Raw genomic sequence first — 21,192 nt, 5'->3', positions numbered from 1 at the left:
TTTCAGTATAATACTCAATAATTCTGGGTGAATTTAAAGTTGCAGTTCTTAGAGTTTACATAAAAATGCAAATTGTGTCCTTGATGTCAGAATAATCACAGTCTATTTGAACCATTGGGACAGGGATATTAAGAGCTCAGTTCAACAGCTTAGAAACTTGGGGATGTTAGTGGTCATGTCATGGGGACAATCCATATCACAGTAAAGGAGATGTTGGATGTACCAGAATGTATGAAGGTGAATAAATTTGATGATCCTGACCAGATATATCCAAGAGCACTGAGAGAGACGAGAGAAGAAATTGTGGGATAGTTTTGCATCATTGTTAGCCACAGGTGAGGTCCTGAAAGACTGGAGGGTAGCGAATGATGTGCCCTTATTCAAGAAGGGCTGCAAAGAAAAACCTGGGAACTATTGACCAGTCAGCCTAACATCTGAGGTAGGTCAGTTACTTGATAAGATTCTGTCAGAGAAGATATGCATGCATTTGGAAAGACAGGGTTTGATTAGGAATAGTCAGCATGGCTTTGTGAGTGGGAGAACATACCTCGCAAATTTTTTAGAGTCCTTTGTTGAAGTAACCAGGAAGGTTGACAAGGTGTGGTCGATATGGATCTCAGTAAGGCCTTTGATAAGGTTCAATACTGGTAGCGTACTCTGGAATCCAGAGAGAGCTGGCAACTTGGATATGCAATTACTTTGATGGAAGGAGCAGAGGGTATCGGCCTGTGACTAGTGGAGTGCCTCAGGGATCAGTGCTGGGCCCATTACTGTTTGTTATCTCTGTCAATGATTTGGATGAACAAGGCGTAATTAGTAAGTTTGCAGATGACACTAAAATAGGACGTATTGTGGACAATGAGGAAGGTTATCAGAAATCGTAGCAGGACCTTGATCAGCTGGGGAAGTGGGCCGAGAAATGGCAAATGGAATTTAATACAGTGTGAGGTCTTGCATTTTGGAAAGTCCATACAAGGTTAGAGTTTCATGTTGAATGATAGGGCCTAAAGGAGTGTAGTGGAACAGAGGGACCTTGGTGTTCAGGTGCACGGTTCTCTGAAAGTGGAGTCCCAGGTAGACAGGGCAGTGAAGAATGCTTTTGGCACACTGGCCTTCATCAGTCAGAGTATTGAATATAGAAGTTGGGAAGTTATGTTACATTAATACAGGACATTGGTGAGACTGCACTTGGAGTATTGTGTTCAGTTTTGGTCACCTTTTTGGTCACTTTGGTCACAGGAATGTTATTAAACTGGAAAGAGTGCAGAAGAAATTTACAAGAGTCTGAATTATAAGGAAAGGTTGAACAGCTAGGACTTTTTTCTTTAGAGTGGAGGAGACTGAGGGGGCAATATTAAAGAAGTGTACAAGATCGTGAGAGGCATGGATTGGATAAATGCACTCAGTCTTTTTCCCAGGGTTCTTCCCAGTTTAAGGTTAGAAGGGAAAGAATAAAAGGGAACCTGAGGGGCAACTTTTTTACACAGAGGATGGTACGCATATGGAATGAGCTACCAGTGGAAGTGGTTGAGGCGGGTACATTCACAACATTTAAAAGGCATTTGGACAAATACATGGATAGGAAAGGGTTAGAAGGATCTGGGCCAAGTACAGGGAAATGAGGTTAGCGTGGATGGACATTTTGCTCGGCATGGACCAGTTTGGGTCAAAGGGCTGTCTTCGTGTTATTGGAGTTATGGCTCAAGAACTTATGAGATGGTTTCTCCGTCAGTAGTCAGTAGTGATCTCCCAACTTGAGATGGGGTTGAAGTCTACATTGTAATTACTCATCTGGAGCAATAATCAGATGCTGCACATTTGTACACAACATTGTACTTCAAGCTCCAAACCACAGCTAGGAGAGTTGTGATGACTTCATCTCATCACTAATACTCTCAACAGAGAAGGGACAGAGCAAGACAAAAGAGCATGTGTTAACACCATAAGGCACTTTGCGACAACCCACTGCTTCTGAAATTTGACCTTGAATGTCTGATCAGATCTAACTGAGACTGATTGGATGAAAATCTGTCAGTAGTACTGGCCGTGAGTAAGATGAAAGAGGCAGCAGGATGGTAAACGCTTTTGGGAACATGCTAGATATCCACTTCTAAATTGTAACAACAACTTAAACTTTATATGGCACTCTTGACACACGAAAATGTTTCAAGATGTTTTGCAAGAAAATTATCACACAAAATTTGGTGCTGAGCCACTTAGGGAGGACATTTGGTCAGATGACAAAAACCTGAGTTGAAAAGACAGGTTTTAAGGCAAGCCTTACAGGAGAGAGAGGAAGCAAGTTTTACAAAGGGATCATCAGGACCTGGGAAGCTGACGACACGGCTGCCAATGGTGGAACAGTTAAGGTTGAGTTACCCAAAAGGCCAGATTTGAAGAAGTGGAGGGATAACACAGACCTGGGAACATTGAATCATTGAATTGTTACCGTGAAGAAGGAGGCTATTCAGGTCATTGTGTCCAGCTCTTTGTGAAAGAATTGGTCCCTTCTGACCTCTCTATCTTTGCCCACCCACTCTGCAAATGTTGGCTCCTCAGATTTGTTATGACAATGGATTATAACTTCGGTTTACTAACAACTAACTGAACTTCTAATTGCAACTTTTGCCTTTACTGATGGTCTGGCAAAGCTTTGAGAAGAGGCATTCAATGTCACACCTGAAAAATATGCCAAGGAAACTTCAAAAGCAACATCTCAAAGGGAGGGTAGCAATTCGAAATAAACTGAACTGTGATCTCCTGTCACTGCAGAGATAACGAGGGCATGACTGCTCCTTTCTCAGTAGAAAGGCATCTCCTGCAGATTATGCAAACATGTATGTGTTTTACTCTTAGAGGAATATACAAAAAAGGGGTTAAAAACCAGCTACTTCCTGGTCTATCTGTGTTAGTGAACTGATGTGCTAGTGTGGACAGAGTGAAGGCCACCCTTTAAGGAGAGGCAATAGATACTCTTGCTCTGCAGATAAAGACAGCATTTCGTTCACTTTGAGTACAGAGGTCAGGCAATCCATTGAAATCACTGTTGAAAAGGAAAAAGGATAAAATGCTATTGGTAAAGTTGCAGATCCAAATATCTCAAAACCAATTGCTTCACTACCAGTGTCAGTATTCTCCGATATAACCCAATGTAACAGCCACAACATTCCAGCACCTACTGGTCATGGAACCCAGAGACCAATGTCTCTTGAACTGCCTTTCTTTTTTACATAAAGTTCTCCTTTCTAATCTGAGTATATGTGTGTCATATTTTGTTACCTTTCCCCATAAACCCACCCTTTCATTAACTCAAGAAGGCAAAGCTCCGTTTAAACCTGTATACGGTTGGATTGGGAAAAGGGAATGGGCTCTTTACAAGTTAACCTGAGGGACCAACAGAGGGAGGGATGAACGTGGAACATCGAACATTACAGCACATAAGATGCCCTTCAGCCCTCGATGTTGCACCGACCCTGTGGAACCAATCTGACGCCTATCTCTCCTACACTGTTCCATTTTCATCCATACGTTTATTCAATGACCATTTAAATGCCCTTAAAAGCTAGCGAGTCTACTACTGTTGCAAGCAGGGCATTCTACTGCTCGCTGAATGAAGAAACTACCCCTGACATCTGTCCTAAATCTATAACCCTTCAAATTAAAGCTATGTCCCCTTGTGTTAGCCTTCACCATCTGAGGAAAAAGGCTCTCACTGTCCATCCTATCTAACCCTCTGATTATCTTATATGTCTCAATTAAGTCACCTCTCAACCTTCTTCTCTCCAACGGAAACAGCCTCAAGTCCCTTAGCCTTTCCTCATAAGACCTTCCTTCCATACCAGGCAACATCTGAGTAAATCGCCTCTGAACGCTTTCCAAAACTTGCACATCCTTTCCATAATGCGGTGACCAGAACTGCTTGCAATACTCCAAGTGCGGCCGCACCAGAGTTTTATACAGCTGCAACATGACCTCGTGGCTCCGAAACTCAATCCCTCTACCAATAAAAGCTGACACACTGTATGCCTTCTTAACAACGCTATAAACCTGGATGGCAACTTTCAGGGATCTATGTACATGGACACCAAGATCTCGCTGCTCATCCATACTGCCAAGAATCTTACCATTAGCTCATGCTCCTTTCAAAAGGGAGTAGTTCATCATTCCTCTCCGAAAATATAGTCATTTAGGGACAGAGGGTAATCTCATCCAGAATCACAACAAATTGGGGATTCTCAGCCAGCGGCTGATGGTAACAGATTATTATTCCCGAATGAAATCCACAATTGACTCTGCCTCCATCATACTCTTAGGCAGTGTGTTTAAATCTGAGGAGAAAGTGGTGAACTGGTAATGATGGGCGGCACGGTGGCACAGTGGTTAGCACTGCTGCCTCACAGCGCCAGAGACCCGGGTTCAATTCCCGCCTCAGGCGACTGACTGTGTGGAGTTTGCACGTTCTCCCCGTGTCTGCGTGGGTTTCCTTCGGGTGCTCCGGTTTCCTCCCACAGTCCAAAGATGTGCAGGGTCAGGTGAATTGGCCATACTAAATTGCCCGTAGTGTTAGATAAGGGGTAAATGTAGGGGTATGGGTGGGTTTCGCTTCGGCGGGTCGGTGTGGACTTGTTGGGTCGAAGGGCCTGTTTCCACACTGTAATCTAATCTAATCTAGATACTGAACTGGTAATGTTACTGGGTCAGTAATCTGGAACCCCAGGGTTTTTTAGTTCAAATTGCATAATAGCAGCTGGTGAAATTTGGATTCAATAAAATTAACAAAAACTAGCTTAATGGTGACTATGTCACTACTGTCATTAAAAACCTATCTGGTTCACTAATGTCCTTCAGGGAAGGAATCTGCCACCCTTACCTGGTCTGACCTTCATGTTACTTCACACCCACAGTAACACAACTGACTCTTAAATGCCCACTGGGTAATTAGGGATGGGCAATGAGTGATGCCCACAACCCATCAACAAACATCTAAAAATAACAGAGATAGGGAGAGAATGAGATTTAAAGACAAGAACAAGGATTTTAAAATTAGTCTGTCAGCATCCTGAGACTGACGTCAGTGTTGAGCACAAAATGACAGTGTCAGAGATAAATCAGCACGCGCAGCAAAAGGTAACACGAGGAGCAAGGACAAGTCTAGCTTTTGGCTTTCCCTCTTCAAAACATGATCTACATTTTTGCCTTCAGCAAAAATCTGGCCTCACTCCCACATCCTGGTATTGACACTCAGGCAAGGACGCACGGTCCATCAATTCAAATAATATTTTAAAACCTTTCAAAATAAATGTAAGAGGAACAGGAAGCAACAGAACGCTCTTTCATCATTATCCTTTTTTTATCTAAAACTTCTTTTCCTGTTCTAGAACATTCTCCCATGCCAGCCAGCTGTCTTTGGACTGAAACCTCAGACAGCAAAGAACATAATGTCCCAATGATGTCAATGGAAGACGTAAATATTCAGAAAGGATGCATTGAATTTTGTTTTGAAATCTTGCTGATCATGCAATTCACTTCATTGATTGTCTCTCCCCTGCCCCCCCCCCCGCCTCCACCGACAGGTTGAGAATGATCCAAGATGGTTGAGGACTCTCAATGGTCAATATTGATCAGAATCTCCGGTTCTGGGTCAGCACTGCTGACCTCTCCTGTGATTCATTTTCATTTTCGAATGGGGAAATTGGGACTGTACACCCGATTCTCCATAATCCTGAAAACTCTATCCCTGCGGTCTCTTTCATGGCTAAACGGAAGATCTCAAACGACAGTGGTCACCGTGGAATGTGGAGCCTCTGAGACTGAGATAGAGTTGTAAAGTAGATAGATCAGTAGAAAAAGGCTGGGTATTTGGAGTTGTCATATTCATATGGACCTGAATTAATTGGATCGTGGAACAGGCTTGAGAGTCTAAATAGCTTCTTCCTGTTTCTAAAATTACTAATTTGTGCACATACAATGACAAAGACCAGCAGCTGAAGTCTTCCAGTTTGCCATTGGTACCTACCATTAACAGCCCTGGCCCACACACTTCATTCCTGATGAAGGGTTTATGCCCAATACGTCGATTCTCCTGCTCCTCGGATGCTGCCTGACCTGCTGGGCTTTGCCAGCAACACTCTCTCAACTCTGATCTCCAGCATCTGCAGTCCTCACTTTCACCTATCATGAACAGCCAAGAGTATGGTACCAAATTCACATGACAAATGGACAGGCCCTTCGGCCTATCAAACTCATGCCATCATTCTGTCCTTAAATCCCTTGATACGTTTAGACTCCGGGATTCTATTCATCCCAGCCTTGCAATTACTCAGCAACTGACCACTTGGAGCCAGTCTGCTGATGAATGGAATCCTTCCAATAAAGTCATTTCTGATCCACACTGTCCTCGGTGGCTGACCCCTTACCCTGAGGCTCAGATCCTCATCTACAATCTCCGACCAATGGAGTCTGCCTCCCCAACATTGACCCTTTGCACCCTACAATCAGGTCCCTATGGTTAACTGCTCCATACAACTAAAGCAAACCTTGCATTGATACAGCACTCTTCACAATCTCAGGATATGCTAAAGTCCTCTAAAGCCAATGATGCACTGTGCGAAGTCTTGTCATCAGTTTGCATGGAGTAAGCTCCCACAGTCAGCGATGAGATAATGATCAGCTCATTTGCTGTTGTAACAATGAGTTAAATAGTGGCTGCAGGAAATTGGAGAAAGCTTCCCTGTTCTTGTTGAAATTGTGGCCTTTGAGTCTTTTGCAGATAGCGGCCAGATAGCTCTTCCTGTGAATGTCTCATGGACAACCTGTTTGTGTGAAGCATTGTGAATGGGGGGGGGGATCTCTAATCCATTCTCTTTATCCTTGGTGTTTCAATGGACTACCAGCCAATCTATGAAAGGGAAAAGAAGGAGCCAAAAGTTGACCTGCCTTCCCCATTTTCTCATAAAATGATTGACCAACTTTTCTAGGATTGCATCACCCATTTCTGAGAAGTGAAAGAGGAAGTGGTTATTTCTGTAATGTGTCAATCTTTTGCAGATGAATAACAAAGGCCTTCTTGTGCTCTTCCAAATGATTGGCAGAACCAAAACCGGAGAGGTCTAATCACCTTTGATGGTCACTTGCAACTCTGCATTTTCATTTCTGTCAAGTTCCACTGGGGAGTTGTTTATCTACCTTTCCCAGTCCATTGCGTTTATGTCTGACCCAATAATCTCTCTGGAGAGGTAAAAGAGTGACATGCATCTCTATAGCACCTATCACTTCCTCAGGATGCCCCAGTCACTTTCAAAGTACAGTCACTGTTGTAAGGTACCATTAGTGACATTCAGCTGACATGCAGCACAGCAATAAACGAGAGGGTGTTCTGTTTCTCGGGATGTTGGTTGAGGGATCAATATAGGCCAGACCAGCAGAAAGAATGTACCTTTCTTTCAGAATAGCGTCACAGGATCTTTCACCTGAGAGCGCAGGATTTGGTCTTGCTTTTATTGACTAACTTTAACCTTAAGGCGTACAGATGGATGCTGGGTTCTTTACACATTTCAATGGTTAGATGTCAAACGCCAAACTCGAGGGCAGTAAGGGTTGCAGATGCTGGAAGTCAGAGTCAATAGATGTGGAGCTGGAAAAGCACAGCAGAATATCTCTCTCCACAGATGCTGCCAGACCTGCTGAGTTTCTACAACAGTTGGTTTTTCAATTTCCAGTACCCACAGTTCTTTGTATTTTGTTAACCCAGCTGATCAAAGCCGATCTGGAAACTTTGCCCCCAATCTCTAGACCGGAGTAATAACTAACTTGCATCTTTTGATTTATAACACAGTGATTGGAATGCTCCATTCCCCCCTCCCCCAAGCATTGCCAGCGTAAATAGTGTTGGATTAATCAGTGGGAACCATTACAAAGCCAAAGATGGCTCACTCCCTCCCAGCCTGTGAGGACCAGCAGGATCTGCACTTGTTGGCAAAAGTCATTTTGTTCCACTATAGACTGACTGACGTTTACAACAAAACGGAAATAAACATGTTTTGAAACTCAGCCGTGCAGCTAAAGCTGGTTTCTTGCTCCAGTTGCCCAGTATGTGCATTTGACCTGAGATGTCGCTGGTGACTAGTAACTCCATGTGTTTGAGCCCCATCTTTTGCACGGTCCTGGGGTTAGCTCAGTTGGCTGCATGCCTGGTTTGCTGTACAGAGTCATGCCATCAGTGTGGGTTCGATTTCTGCACTAGCTATGGTTACAACTTCCTTAAAAAAGACTTGTCATTTGATGAGCCTTCCTGGTCGGTTGGCTGGACACTGGTTTGCAACATAGAGTGATACTCACAGCGTGGGTTCAATTCCGATCAGCTGGGTTAATATAAAACAACGAACTGTGGGTGCTGGAAATTGAAACACAAAGTGCTAAGAAACTCAGCAGGTTTGGCAGCAATTGTGCAGAGAGATACTCTGTGTTTGTAGATGCTGCCAGACCTGTTGAGTTTCTACAACGTGAAGAATGGTCACACCTGAAACGTTGACTTCTCCACCTCCTGATGCTGCCTGGCTTGCTGTGTTCTTCCAGCCTCCTGCTTGTCTACCTTGGATTCCAGCATCTACAGTTTTTAACTGAATTTCTACAATACTTTGTTTTTGATCAGCGCTGGCTGAGGTTACCATGAAGGACTCTCCTTTACAACCTCTCCCCTCACCTGAGGCATGATGACCCTCAGGTTAAACCACCAGCAGTTGTCTCTCACTCTCCCTCTCTCTCTCTCTGATGAGAGAGTGGGGCTATGTAGACTTGACCTTTATTTTTTGATCCTCGGGCTCCCATCTAAGTCCATCTCCCAGCTCCCCCTCGTAGAATCATACAGGACCCTTTAGCCCATCAGATCTCTACTGTCAAAGCAATTCTAAGATCTAAAATAGTTTCATGTCCCAGCACTTGACCCATAGCTTTGAACATTAGGACATTTCAAGTTCAAACTCCTGAAACTGCTGAATCAGAAGAGGTTGCACGGGATTCAACAGCACATTTTGGCCTGCTTACCTAAGGAAAATGAAGAGCCAGACTCAACTCATTATCTCTGTTTCTCTCTCCACAGATGCTGCTGAGTTTCTCCAGCATTCTCTGTTTGTTTCAGATTTCCAGCATCTGCAGTATTTTGCTCGATTAGAGCTGGAATGAGTGGGTGGTCTTATGAGGAAAGGTTGGACAGGTTGGATGTGATTCCATTAGACCATTTGGAGGGATATGGGCCGGGTGCTGGCAGGTGGGACTAGATTGGGTTGGGATATCTGGTCATCACGGACAGGTTGGACCAAAGGGTCTGGCCCATGCTGTACATCTCTATGACTCTATGAAGGGTGACTGGATTGAAATGTGTAAGATCCTGAATGGTTTTGATAAGGTGGATATGGAAAGGATAACTCTTTGTTCTGGACAAGGGGACATTGTTTTAACATTAGGCATTTCCCTTTCAGGACACAGGTGAGGGGAGTTTTAATTTTTCAGAGGCTTGTGTGATTTTGTAACTCTTTGGATCAGACAGAGATAGAGGTTGGGTCTTTGTATATTGAGAAGCCAGTATCTTGGTGGGCAGGAAAATCCTGGGTTCTCGAGGATAGAAGGAAATGGGGAATGGGAAACACAAACTTACCAGCCATAGTCTTATTGAATGTTCATGTTATGGAGGTGCCAGTGTTGGACTGGGGTGGTCAAGGTCAGAAGTCACATGACACACCAACAGGTTCATTTGCAATCGTGAGCTTTCGGAGCTCTGCTTCTTCGTCAGGTGGAGAGAAAGGGAGCACACAGCCACAGAATTTATAATGAGAGAGATCAAAAGATCATACAAAGAATGTCAACAGGCTGAACAATAAGTCTCTGCAGGTGATCAAGAGTGTCAGACTATGTGAGTAAATCATCAAAAGCTGAATAATAAGTGAATGGGTGACTTATTACATAGAATCCCTGCAGTGTGAAAACAGGCCCTTCAGCCCAACAACTCCACACTGACCCTCCAAAGAGTAACCCACCCAGACCCATTTTTCTACCCTATTACTCAACATTTACCCCTGACTAATGCACCTAACCTACACATCCCTGAACATTACGGGCAACTTATCATAGCCAATTTACCTAACCTGCACATCTTTGGATTGTGGGAGGAAACCGGAGCACCCGGAGGAAACAACTGATCTGATTAATTGAGGCAGAGAGATAATTACAAAAAATTAAAAATTAGGTGGTGCAGGAGACAAACGGAATGACTAGAATTATTTGACAGGTGTAACAATCACATGCAGAGAGGCTAACTAAAGTAACAAGTAATCAAAATGTTATTCCAGGCAATTGGTTTGACTCCAGCACCACCTTATCTTTACGTTTTTTTGTGATTAATCTGATTCTAGGTCATCCCTTCACTTGCTATTCAGCTGTTGATGATTTACTCACACCATCTGACATTCTTGATCACCTGCAGAGACCTGTTGTTCAACCTGTTGACACTCACGTTTTTTTATGACTTTTTTAATCTCTCTCATTATAAATTCTGTGCCTGTGAACTTCCTGTCACTTCACCTGACAAAGGGGCAGCACTTCGAAAGCTCGTGATTTCAAATAAACCTGTTGGACTATAATCTGGTGTCATGTGACTTATTCAATGTTAGAATAGGTTTGAGGGGGTGAATGGTTTGATACTGCTCCTTTTTTGAATGTCTGTATGAGTTCAGCAAGAGGTCAGACTGAGAGACAGCTCAGAACGTACATCACGTTGCAGCCTGATCCTATTCTCAAGCTGATGCTATAACTGTAGCTTGAGTCTCATTTGCTAATGCATTTACAATTCATTGCTCCAGGTCCTGGTCACTGTTCTGGATGTGAATGACTATCGACCCCAGTTCTCCAAGAATGTCTTCAGCACCAGCGTTTATGAGAATGAACCAGGAGGAGCCTCTGTAGCTACCATGACAGCAACAGATCTGGATGAAGGGGAGAATGCGGTCTTGCAGTATAGTATTCAGGGGCCTGGTGTAGGTAAGATAAATAATTATCTAATCCGCTTTAGGGAGCAATGTACCTTTTGCATTTGAATGTTTCACTTCCCCTTCTGACCTTTGAAGCTCTTGAGTCTAGATGTCCTGTGACATAAGACCATAAAAAAGGAACAGGCCATTCAGCCCCTTGACCCTACTCTGCTGTTCAATAGGATGATGGCATGTGCCTTTCTACAGCAAGGTGAGCACAGCCAAAGTGCGGATCTCTTCCCAAACCTTCCCCACAGCAGATCAGAGTTAATCTTCCTGTTCACTTTTGTTACCTTTCCTCAGGGAGATTGGCTCATTTTCACCTAGTACCTCCACTGCGGGATTAGCCTCTGTACTGTATCTGGTTAGGGAACCCTTAGGCTGGGAAGACATCTGTGACTAGGAACAGGAGACATCATTTGGAGTCAGCTGGTGGTGCTGATGGTAATGGTGATAGTGATGTTAATAGTAATGACAGTAATGATGGTGATAGTGATGATGATAGCGATGGCGGTTGTGTTGGTGGTTGGGGTGAGGAAGGGAATGGAATGGGTGCACCTCTCCTCTCACCCATCTCCTGACCAACAAAAGCTGCACCTCTCCATTGGAACTGACGCAAGAATTTCAATTCTGCAATAAATGAATCACATCAAGATTTCAGATAGCCCTGATGGGTCAGTAAATTAGCTTCCTGTACCAGTAGCTGGGTTAGAGTGAAGCAAAATACAAAATCTGTCTTTTAAAACTCTTCGCAATGAATGTCAAGTATAAGGTGCAACCATCATAACAATTTTCCATTGATTGATCCTAAAGGCCAGAAGATATCATTGTCAGTTGTTGTGGTTTCAGTAGATATCGGAACTTGATAGAGTCATAGAGATGTACAGCATGGAAACAGACCCTTCGGTCCAACCCATCTATGACAACCAGATATCCCAACCCAATCTAGTCTTACCTGCCAGCACCCAGCCCATATCCCTCCAAACCCTTCCTATTCATATACCTATCCAAATGTCTCTTAAATGCTGTAATTGTACCAGCCTCCACCACATCCTCTGGCAGCTCATTCCATACACGTACCACCCTCTGCGTGAAAAGGTTGCCCCTTAGGTCTCTTTTATATCTTTCCCCTCTCACCCTAAACCTATGCCCTCTAGTTCTGGATTCCCGCACTCCAGGGAAGAGACTTTGTCTATTTATCCTATCCATGCCCCTCATAATTTTGTAAACCTCTATAAGGTCACCCCTCAGCCTCCAGCGCTCCAGGGAAAACAGCCCCAGCCTGCTCAGCCTCTCCCTGTGTTTTTGTTTCTCACTGTACCTCACATTATCTTACACTATTTGGATGTAGGTCCCTTTTCCCTACCATTCCATCTACCCCATTGTTGCCTCGTTATCTCAATCCATCTCTCTGTCCTGTTTTCATTATTTATTCATTTATGGTATGTGGATGTCATTGGGAAGGTAAACCCCCCCCACCTCCACCCCCTCCCCCACACACACACTCTTGAGGTGATGGAGGTGCTCCCTTTTGGAATATAACTGCGTGGCTTGCCCGGCTATGGCACAGGACAGTTAGGATCCAACCACTTTGCTCTGGGTCTGGAGTGGGTCATAGGCCAGACTGAGAAAGGACAGGAAATTTCCTCCCCCTTCGATTTTGGCAACCATCTGTTAGCCTCGTGGTTGGATTTTATTTCAGATTAAAATCAGTCACCAATCTCGGGTTACAAACAGCCCGGACAGGATTTGAACTCTTATTTCTGGATTGTGAAACTGGGCATCTGGTTGACTGGTCCAGGAACAATGACCACTATCCCAATCTCAGGCATGCCCTCTCGCCCTCTCCACCTCTTAACTCAAACCTGGCATCCTAGAGATTAACTGGAACCTGATTTCACAGCAGTTCTTTTTAATTTACTCATGGGATGTGGGCATCGTTGACTAAGTCAGCATCTATTATTACATCCCAGAATACTTAAGGATGATGTTGCCAGGGTTGGAGGATTTGAACTATAGGGGGAGGCTGAACAGGCTGGGGCTGTTTTCCCTGGAGCGTCGAAGGGCTGAGGAGTGACCTTATAGAGGTTTACAAAATTATGAGAGGCATGGATAGGATAAATAGACAAAGTCTTTTCCCTGGGGTCGGGGAGTCCAGAACTAGAAGGCGTAGGTTTAAGGTGAGAGGGTAAAGTTATAAAAGAGATCTAAGAGGCAACTTTTTCACACAGAGGGTGGTACGTATATGGAATGAACTGCCAGAAGAAGTGGTGGAGGCTGGTACAATTACAACATTTAAAAGGCATTTGGATGGGTATATGAATAGGAAGGGTTTGGAGGGATATGGGCCAAGTGCTGGTAAATGGGACTAGATTGGGTTGGGATATCTGGTCGGCGTGGACAGGTTGGACCGAAGGGTCCGTTTCCATGCTGTACATCTCTATGACTCTATAAGTGGACCTAGGAAAAGTGAATGCATTGGTGGTCATCTTTTAAGATCATATAGACTCTGGAACAGTTCCTGTGGTTGAAGGTTAGTTAATATAAACTCAGAATTTAAATGAAGTGAGTGTATTTCAGACTGAGATCGATCATTGAGTATATTTAAGACAGAGATTAATAGGTTTTTGAGTATCAAGGGGATCAAAGGTCATGGGGAGAAAATGGGAGAATGGGGTTGAGAAACGTATCATCCATGATTGAATGGTGGAGCAGACTCGATGGGCTGAATGGCCTAATTCTGCTCCTATGTCTTATGGTCTTATAAGGCGATAGAGAGAAAACAGAGAATTATAGACTGTTTAGTCTGATAGCCATTGTTGCAGTTAAAGATTAGATCACCTATTGTGCGGAAACAGGCCCTTCAGCCCAACAAGTCCACACCAACCCTCTGAAGTGTAACCCACCCAGACCCATTCCCCACCCTATATTTACCCCTGACTAATTAATGCACTTATCACAATGAGCAATTTAACATGGCCAAATAACCTGACCTGCACGTCTTTGGACTGTGGGAGGAAACTGGAGCACCCGGAGGAAACCCAAGCAGACACGGGGAGAATGTGCAAACTCCACACTTTAGACAGTCGCCCGAGGCTGGATTTGAACCCTGACGCTGTGAGGCAGCAGTGCTAACCACTGAGCCACCATGTCACCCACAGTGTCAACCTCATTGCTGTAGGCCATAAGGATGGCAGATCGGTGTGGATATGATGGGCTGAATGGCCTGCTTCCACACTATAGGGATTCTATGCTATTTCCTTCCCTGAAGGATATCAGTGTGTGTCAGTTAGGAAGCTGCAGCAATTACTAGGAACGTTACCCTACTGACCTCCTTTATCTTTCAGAGGCTTTTCGGATTGACAAGGACACTGCAGTAATCACCACCATGAGGCTCCTGGAATCCTACGAGAGGTTTAATTTGACGGTGGTTGCCACGGACCGTGGTCGCCCACCGCTTTGGGGGACGACATTATTGAAGATCGAAGTGATTGATGTGAACGACAATCGACCCATCTTCATTCGGCCTCCCAATGGGACAATACTACACATCATGGAGGTAGAGAACCCACCTGCCCAGTCACTGGGGAACATCTTAAACAGTTTCTGAATAAAGAAAGAACTCGAAAACACCTTTTTGTTAAATAAAGTCAGCTTTGGGAATTGGCCATGAAAATAAAAGCAAAATATTACAGATGCTGGAGATGTGAAATGAAAAGCTGGAGAAACTCTGCAGGTCTGGCAGCATCTGTGGAGAGAGAAATAGAGTTAACGTTTCGAGTTGAATATGACAGTTGCACCCTCATCGAAAGGAAAGAGAATAGAGGAGACATGTAGCATTCACACAAATGTTGGAGCTGTCTTATCTGACACAGGGGCTTTGTCATGCTATCCAAAATGTTATGTCAGACTTGAAAAGTGAACTCTGTTTCTCTCCACTGAGTTTCTGAGTTCCTACAGCACTTCCTGTGCTTATTTTGGGAAGAGGACAATAGTTTTTGTTTTCAGTCTTGCGCATGTATGGCTGCAGGAAATGTATCAGTTTAGAAATAATTATGATGTGGAGTCACCAGAGTTGGGCTGGGGTAGACAAGGTCAAAAATCTAACAACCCCAGGTGACAGTCTGTCAGGTTTATTTGAAATTGCAAGCTTTCAGAGCGCTGCTCCTTCATCAGGCATGGTATGATAGGGAGGTGTAAGACACAGTATCTATAAGCAGAAAGTTAACAATTTCAAAACTAGCTGCCCTCATGCAAATGCTTTAATCAGTTAGGAGGTAGACGCTGATTAAAATGCAAAATCAAGATTCCTTTCAAGTCTTCATCTCGAGATAATTACAGATTTTATCAATGTACACAAGGTGACATCTCAGATTAGACAAGGCACTTTAGGTGTGAGGTCCCACTTCGGATCTGTCTATGTTTTAAGCTGAGGTCAGGTTTTATTTTTGACAGAAATAATTAGAAAAAGACAGCAATCTGGAGTCAATAAAGGCCATTCAGTCCACCCATCTCATTCTAGCCAGAAGTATGTTTCATTGATCGTGGAATTCCTGTATTGTTGCATGTACCCTGTACCCACTCACAAACAAGAAGCAGAAGGCCATTCAGCCCTTCACACCTGCTCCATCATTCAATAGGGTTGTGGCTGATCTGATTGTAATCTTAAAAATCTGGGTTGGCACAGTGGCTCAGTGGTTAGCACTGCTGCCTCACAGCACCAGGGTCCCAGGTTCAATTCCAGCCTCGGCTGACTGCGTGGGTTTGCTCCGGTTTCCTCCCACAGTCCAAAGACGTGCAGGTCAGGTGAATTGGCCAGGCTAAATTGCCCCATAGTGTTAGGTCAATTAGTCAAAGGGAGGTGGGTCTGGGTGGGTTGCTCTTCGGAGGGTCGGTGTGGACTGGTTGGGCCGAAGGGCCTGTTTCCATACTGTAGGGAATCTAATTTAAAAGAATGTCTCCCTCCCCCGATAGCCTTTCACCTCCATCATTGACAAGAATCTACCTACCTCTGTCTTAAAAATATTCAAGGTCTGTGCTCCCCCACCACCTTTTCCAGAGGAGAGTTCTAAAGACTCTCACCCATCTGAGAAAATGACTTTGTCCCATCTCTATTTTAAACAAGTGACCCCTGATCTTTAAACAGTGACCTGTGACCAATACAGTTGCATTCACCCAGTCTGTACCTATAGAGACATAAACAAATCTGGAAGAAGTGCTTGCTACTCACTAGACGGATCATAAAATGTAAAATGTAACACTTGAAATTCTATTGCTGCTTGATTGTTATATCTATAAAAAAGCATGTGCAGGTCATTCTGCTATAACACGTGTTTCGTTTAGTCAGATTTGCTATAGCTCATTTGACAAATTGGGGACGTTGTTTCTAAAGCGCAAACATTTAAAGCGTGTATTGTTTATAACATGTTTCCGGCCCCATTAGTTTAAATGGTACTGCTATTAAACAATTTCCTTATAACACAGGATTGCATGAAAATGGAACTACCACGTTACAGCAGAACTGACTGTGTTTTGTTTCCTTTTATTTTTTCTAACACTGACGACACCTCCGTAAAGGCCTGCATTTTTTCGTTGTTAATTGTGGGCGCCATTGGCTAACCCAGCATTTATTTTCCATTCCTAAGTGAGTGACTCCTTGCACTGCTACAGTCCTTCAGGTGTAACAGGCTGTGGGCAAGAGGGAGTTCCCGAGTTTTGACCCGGTGACACTGAAGAAATGGCAATATCCAAGTCAAGATAGTGAGTGGCTTAGAGGGAAATTTGCAGGGGGTGGTGTTCCCATGTATCTGCTGCCCTTGACCTTCTAGATGGAAGTAGTCCTGGGTTTGGAAGGTGCTGTCAGTGAATTCTGCAGTGATCCTGTAGATGGTGCACACTACTACCATTATACATCAGTGTCGAAGGCAGTGAATGTTGAAGGTAGTGGATTTTAGATTAGATTCCCTACAGTGCGGAAACAGGCCCTTTGGCCCAACAAGTCCACACCGACCCTCCGAAGAGTAACCCAGCCAAACCCATTCCCCTACTCCCTACTAATGTACCTGACACTATGGGCAATTTAGCATGGCCAGTTCACCTGACCTGTGCATCTTTGGACTGTGGGAGGAAACCGGAGCATCCAGAGGAAACCCACGCAGACACGGGGAGAATGTGCAAACTCCACACAGACAGTCACCCGAGGCTGGAATCAAACCTGGGACCCTGGCGCTGGGAGGCAGCAGTGCTAACCACTGAGCCACCGTGTCGCCCCATTTGTTGCCATGCACGTGGGGACTATCCCATCATACTCCTGATGTATGACTTGCAGTTGGTGAAATGGATTTGGGGAGATGGGAGGTGAGTTACTCGCTGCAGGATTCCCAGCCTCTGACCTGCTCTTACTGTATTCATCTGGTTCAGATTCTGGGCCACAGCAACCCAGTTGATGCGGAATGAACCGAGACCGTGATACCTTCAGTGATTGGTGTCATCAATCTTTGTTTTTTTTTCCCCCAGGAGAGAGACGCAGGCTTCAATGTGTATGAGGTGCTGGCCACTGACAATGACGAAGGTTTGAATGGAGCAGTCAGGTATGGCTTTCTGAAGACAGGGGTCAACAGAGACTGGGAGTATTTCAGCATCGACCCTCTGAGTGGAATCATCAATACAACAGTGAGGCTGGACAGGGAGAGACAGGCTGTCTATAATGTGAGTGATCGATTAGGAAGGTCCTGTGTGATCCCTGTCCTTGAACACAAACCACTCTAATTACAGTAGAAAGGCACATGTGGATTTTGCATGAGTGATAGAGGTGCACTGATGAGGTTACACTACAGGTTCACCTGAGGATATCTGAGGTTTGTCCACACCAGCAAGGTATCTTCAACCATTTTAGACTAACAGCCTGTATGTTCTCCATAAGACATAAGAAAAATAGCGTCTCAATGTTTAAAATGCTTTGCAACATTCATTTCCTTGCTTTCAAGTGATTAGCTGGAGCTAAATTGGCTGTGACATCCAGCAGTCAGATCTGTGTTGACATAAAATTAAAACACAATAATATGACAGGCGCAAAACCAGAAAATGCTGGAAATACTCAGATATGGAGAGAGAGCAATTGGGGCGGCACAGTGGCTCAATGGTTAGAACTGCTGCCTTACAGCGCTAGGGACCCGGGTTTGATTCCAGCCTCGGGTGGGTGGCTGTGTGGAGTTTGCACATTCTCCCCGTGTCTGCGTAGGTTTCCTCCAGGTGCTCTGGTTTCCTCCCACAGTCCAAAGATGTGCGGGTTAGGGTAGATTGGCCATGGTAAGTTGCCCCATGGTGTTCAAGGATGTGTAGGCTAGGTGGGTTAGCCATGAGGAATGCAGGGTGAGGGGATGGGTCTGTGCAGGATTCTCTTTAGAGGGTCAGTGTGGACTTGATGGGCCAAAGGGCCTGCTTCCACACTGTAGAGAATCTGTGATGATTCTATGAGAGATCCTTTAAGGTTCATAGGCTTCCATCGGAGCTAACACAGGCTTGATAAACCTCCTTCTTGGAGCTCCATCTCACACTGATTCAATCTGTCGCTGCATACACTATAACTGGGAGTCAGTGTGACACCTGGTGTACAGGATCATTCCATCTCCCTGGGACACCCCCATGCACTTAGAATCCATCTTGTGTGGAACAGGGGGGTCATTTGGCCCATTGAGTCTGCACTGACCCTCCAAAGAGCATCCCATTCAGATCTACCCCCCCTGCCCTATCCCTTTAACCCTGCATTCCCCACAGCCAATCCACCCTAACCTTTGGACTGTGGGAGGAAACCGGAGCACCGGGAGGAAACCCACGTAGACACGGGGAGAATGTGCAAACTCCCCACAGACAGTCGCCCGAGGCTGGAATCGAATCTGGGTCCCCAGAATTACGAGGCAGCAGTGCTGACCACTGAGCCACTTCACTTAATGGCAAAGCTAAACAACCTCCCCACCCCATCCCACCCTCCCCCCACCTCCCCCCCCAGATGTTACAGGAACTCAGCAGGAGAGTGGAACACTTGTGCAGAGCTCTCTCCTGTGTGACAACACCAAGATCAACCAGCTCCATTCCCTCGGTCATGTACCCAGTGCTTCGTGCTGAAAATCAATTTAACTGCATTCTTAGAAGTCAGAGAGCACACTTGATGAACTGACTTGCTGGGCCTTTGACCACTGTTCACCAGCAGATGCTAAGAGCGAGTGGATCTTGTTTTGACAAAGGGTCAGTTAGACTCGAAACGTCAGCTCTTTTCTCTCCTTACAGATCCTGCCAGACCTGCTGAGATTTTCCAGCATTTTCTCTTTTGGGGTCTTGTTTTGTACTTGGCTTCATTGCTACCATTGACGAACTTAGAGCGCAGCCATTTAATATGTGTGTGTGATCATTTGGATCATAAATCATGACTGGCTATGAACTTCCCCAGCAGTAAAATCAGTCATTTTGAAGAGGAGGAAATGCAGTATCCCCACTTTGGTTATCCTAGTGCGTATTGACAAGAGAGTTGGAGGGCGAGTGGGGAATGTGGCAGGACTCACAGTAAACAGTCTATTTTAAAATAAAATCTTTACAATTGACGGCAAACACAACTCTCAACTGAGGCGATAGTAAAACCTCACAACTAAAGCAAAGTTATTCCCCCAGCAAAATGCTGCGAGTGGGGAATGGTTTCATTGCACAACGTACCCAATCTCCCTCCCTCTGGGAAGGTTGAGGAGAGAAGTGAACCAACTGTCCCCATTTTCTGGCCTGAATGTTGTATTTGTTATATAGCGGTGTTGTAGTGAAGGAACAGGATGAGATCAGTGAGCATCCTCCTCATGGATTCGGTTTTGTTTCCAGCTGATTCTCTTGGCCTATGACCTTGGGCAGCCCGTACCCTATGAGACCACCCAGCTTCTGCAAGTTGCTCTGGATGATATTGATGACAATGAGCCCCTTTTCCTCAAACCACCGGTAAGAACATTTCAATGAACATAGCAAATATGGTCATATGCTGAGTATCAGTTGGACTCCAGGAAGGATGGGGAATTGTACAAAAGAACTATAGAGCACAGAAGATGCTCACCACGGTAGGTTAGAGGCTAGGAATACTGCAGCGAGTAACTCACCTCCTGACTCCCCAAAGCCTGTCCACCATCTACAAGGCACAAGTCATGAGTGTGTTGGAATACTCCCAACTCAGCTGGATGGCAGCAGCTCCAACAACACTCAAGAAACCTTTATTCTTTAATTCATTCAGCATTGCTGGCCGGGCCAGTATTTATCGCCCATCCCAGAGGGCAGTTAAGAGTCAACCACATTGCTGTGGGTCTGGAGTAACATGTAGGCCAGACCAGGTAAAGGATATTAGTGACCTCAAACCTATCGTGGTGTTGCAGTCCTTATGTTTATGTAGTGAGTTCAATTCAATTTCTGGTCAATGGTGACCTTAAGGATGTTGATGGTGGGGCATTCAGTGATGCTAATACCATTATATGAAGTGGAAATACGTGTCAGGTTATAGGGGAGGACACAAGGATTAAGAGGAAACACATTTAGAAAACCACCGCAGGTAAGACTGGCCTGAACCACCACCTTCTGTGCTCTATAGTTCTTTTCCTGACACTACCCAGGGCAAAGCAGCCCACTTGATTGGCACCACATCCACAAACATAACTCCATCCACCACTGACACAGATCCTCAGCATCCACAATATTTTGCTTTTATTTAATATGTCACTATTGCTGTGGACAGATTTTATCCCGTCTCCCTTTAAGGGAAATTCTTCATTCACGAACTGTGGTCAATAACAGACAAAGCTGCACCTCTATGATCCACGAGTCACGTCGTTGCTCTGCTGAGTCAGTGACTTTTATTTCGGTTTGAAAACCACACACAATGGTTTTTGCCACTCGTCGTCAGCACAAACCTTGGTGATGGAAACAACATGTTTATGACTATTGTCAGCTGCTGTACAGTCAGACTACCATTTAACGCCAAATGAAGAGGCATTGGGCCCAGCGCATATTCTAGACTTGTAATTCATGGTAAACGTGTAGAGTCCTGTATTGTCTTAGACACTGTCTTTCAGACAAAATATTAAACAGAGAAACCCCTACCCCCACCCCAACCAGGAGATTAATTCTTCCACATCACTAACTGAAGACA

At 44.7% G+C, this 21,192-nt stretch overlaps 1 protein-coding gene across 2 annotated transcripts in view; it reads left to right on the top strand.

Moving 5' to 3' along the window:
• cdh23 (cadherin-related 23) overlaps nucleotides 1–21,192 on the top strand; it is a 799,974-nt gene that overhangs the window by 750,643 nt on the left and 28,139 nt on the right. For both annotated transcript variants that reach the window (XM_043679154.1, XM_043679151.1), the window contains 4 exons: nucleotides 10,854–11,031; nucleotides 14,369–14,580; nucleotides 17,538–17,729; nucleotides 19,884–19,997. In XM_043679154.1, the coding sequence (XP_043535089.1) occupies nucleotides 10,854–11,031; nucleotides 14,369–14,580; nucleotides 17,538–17,729; nucleotides 19,884–19,997 (696 nt within the window). The remainder of the gene's footprint in view (nucleotides 1–10,853; nucleotides 11,032–14,368; nucleotides 14,581–17,537; nucleotides 17,730–19,883; nucleotides 19,998–21,192) is intronic.

The sequence above is a fragment of the Chiloscyllium plagiosum genome, chromosome 38 (assembly GCF_004010195.1).
Source record: "Chiloscyllium plagiosum isolate BGI_BamShark_2017 chromosome 38, ASM401019v2, whole genome shotgun sequence".
NCBI lineage: Eukaryota > Metazoa > Chordata > Chondrichthyes > Orectolobiformes > Hemiscylliidae > Chiloscyllium > Chiloscyllium plagiosum.
The sequence above is the reverse complement of the archived record's forward strand: the minus strand, read 5'-3'. Positions and strand labels throughout refer to the sequence as shown.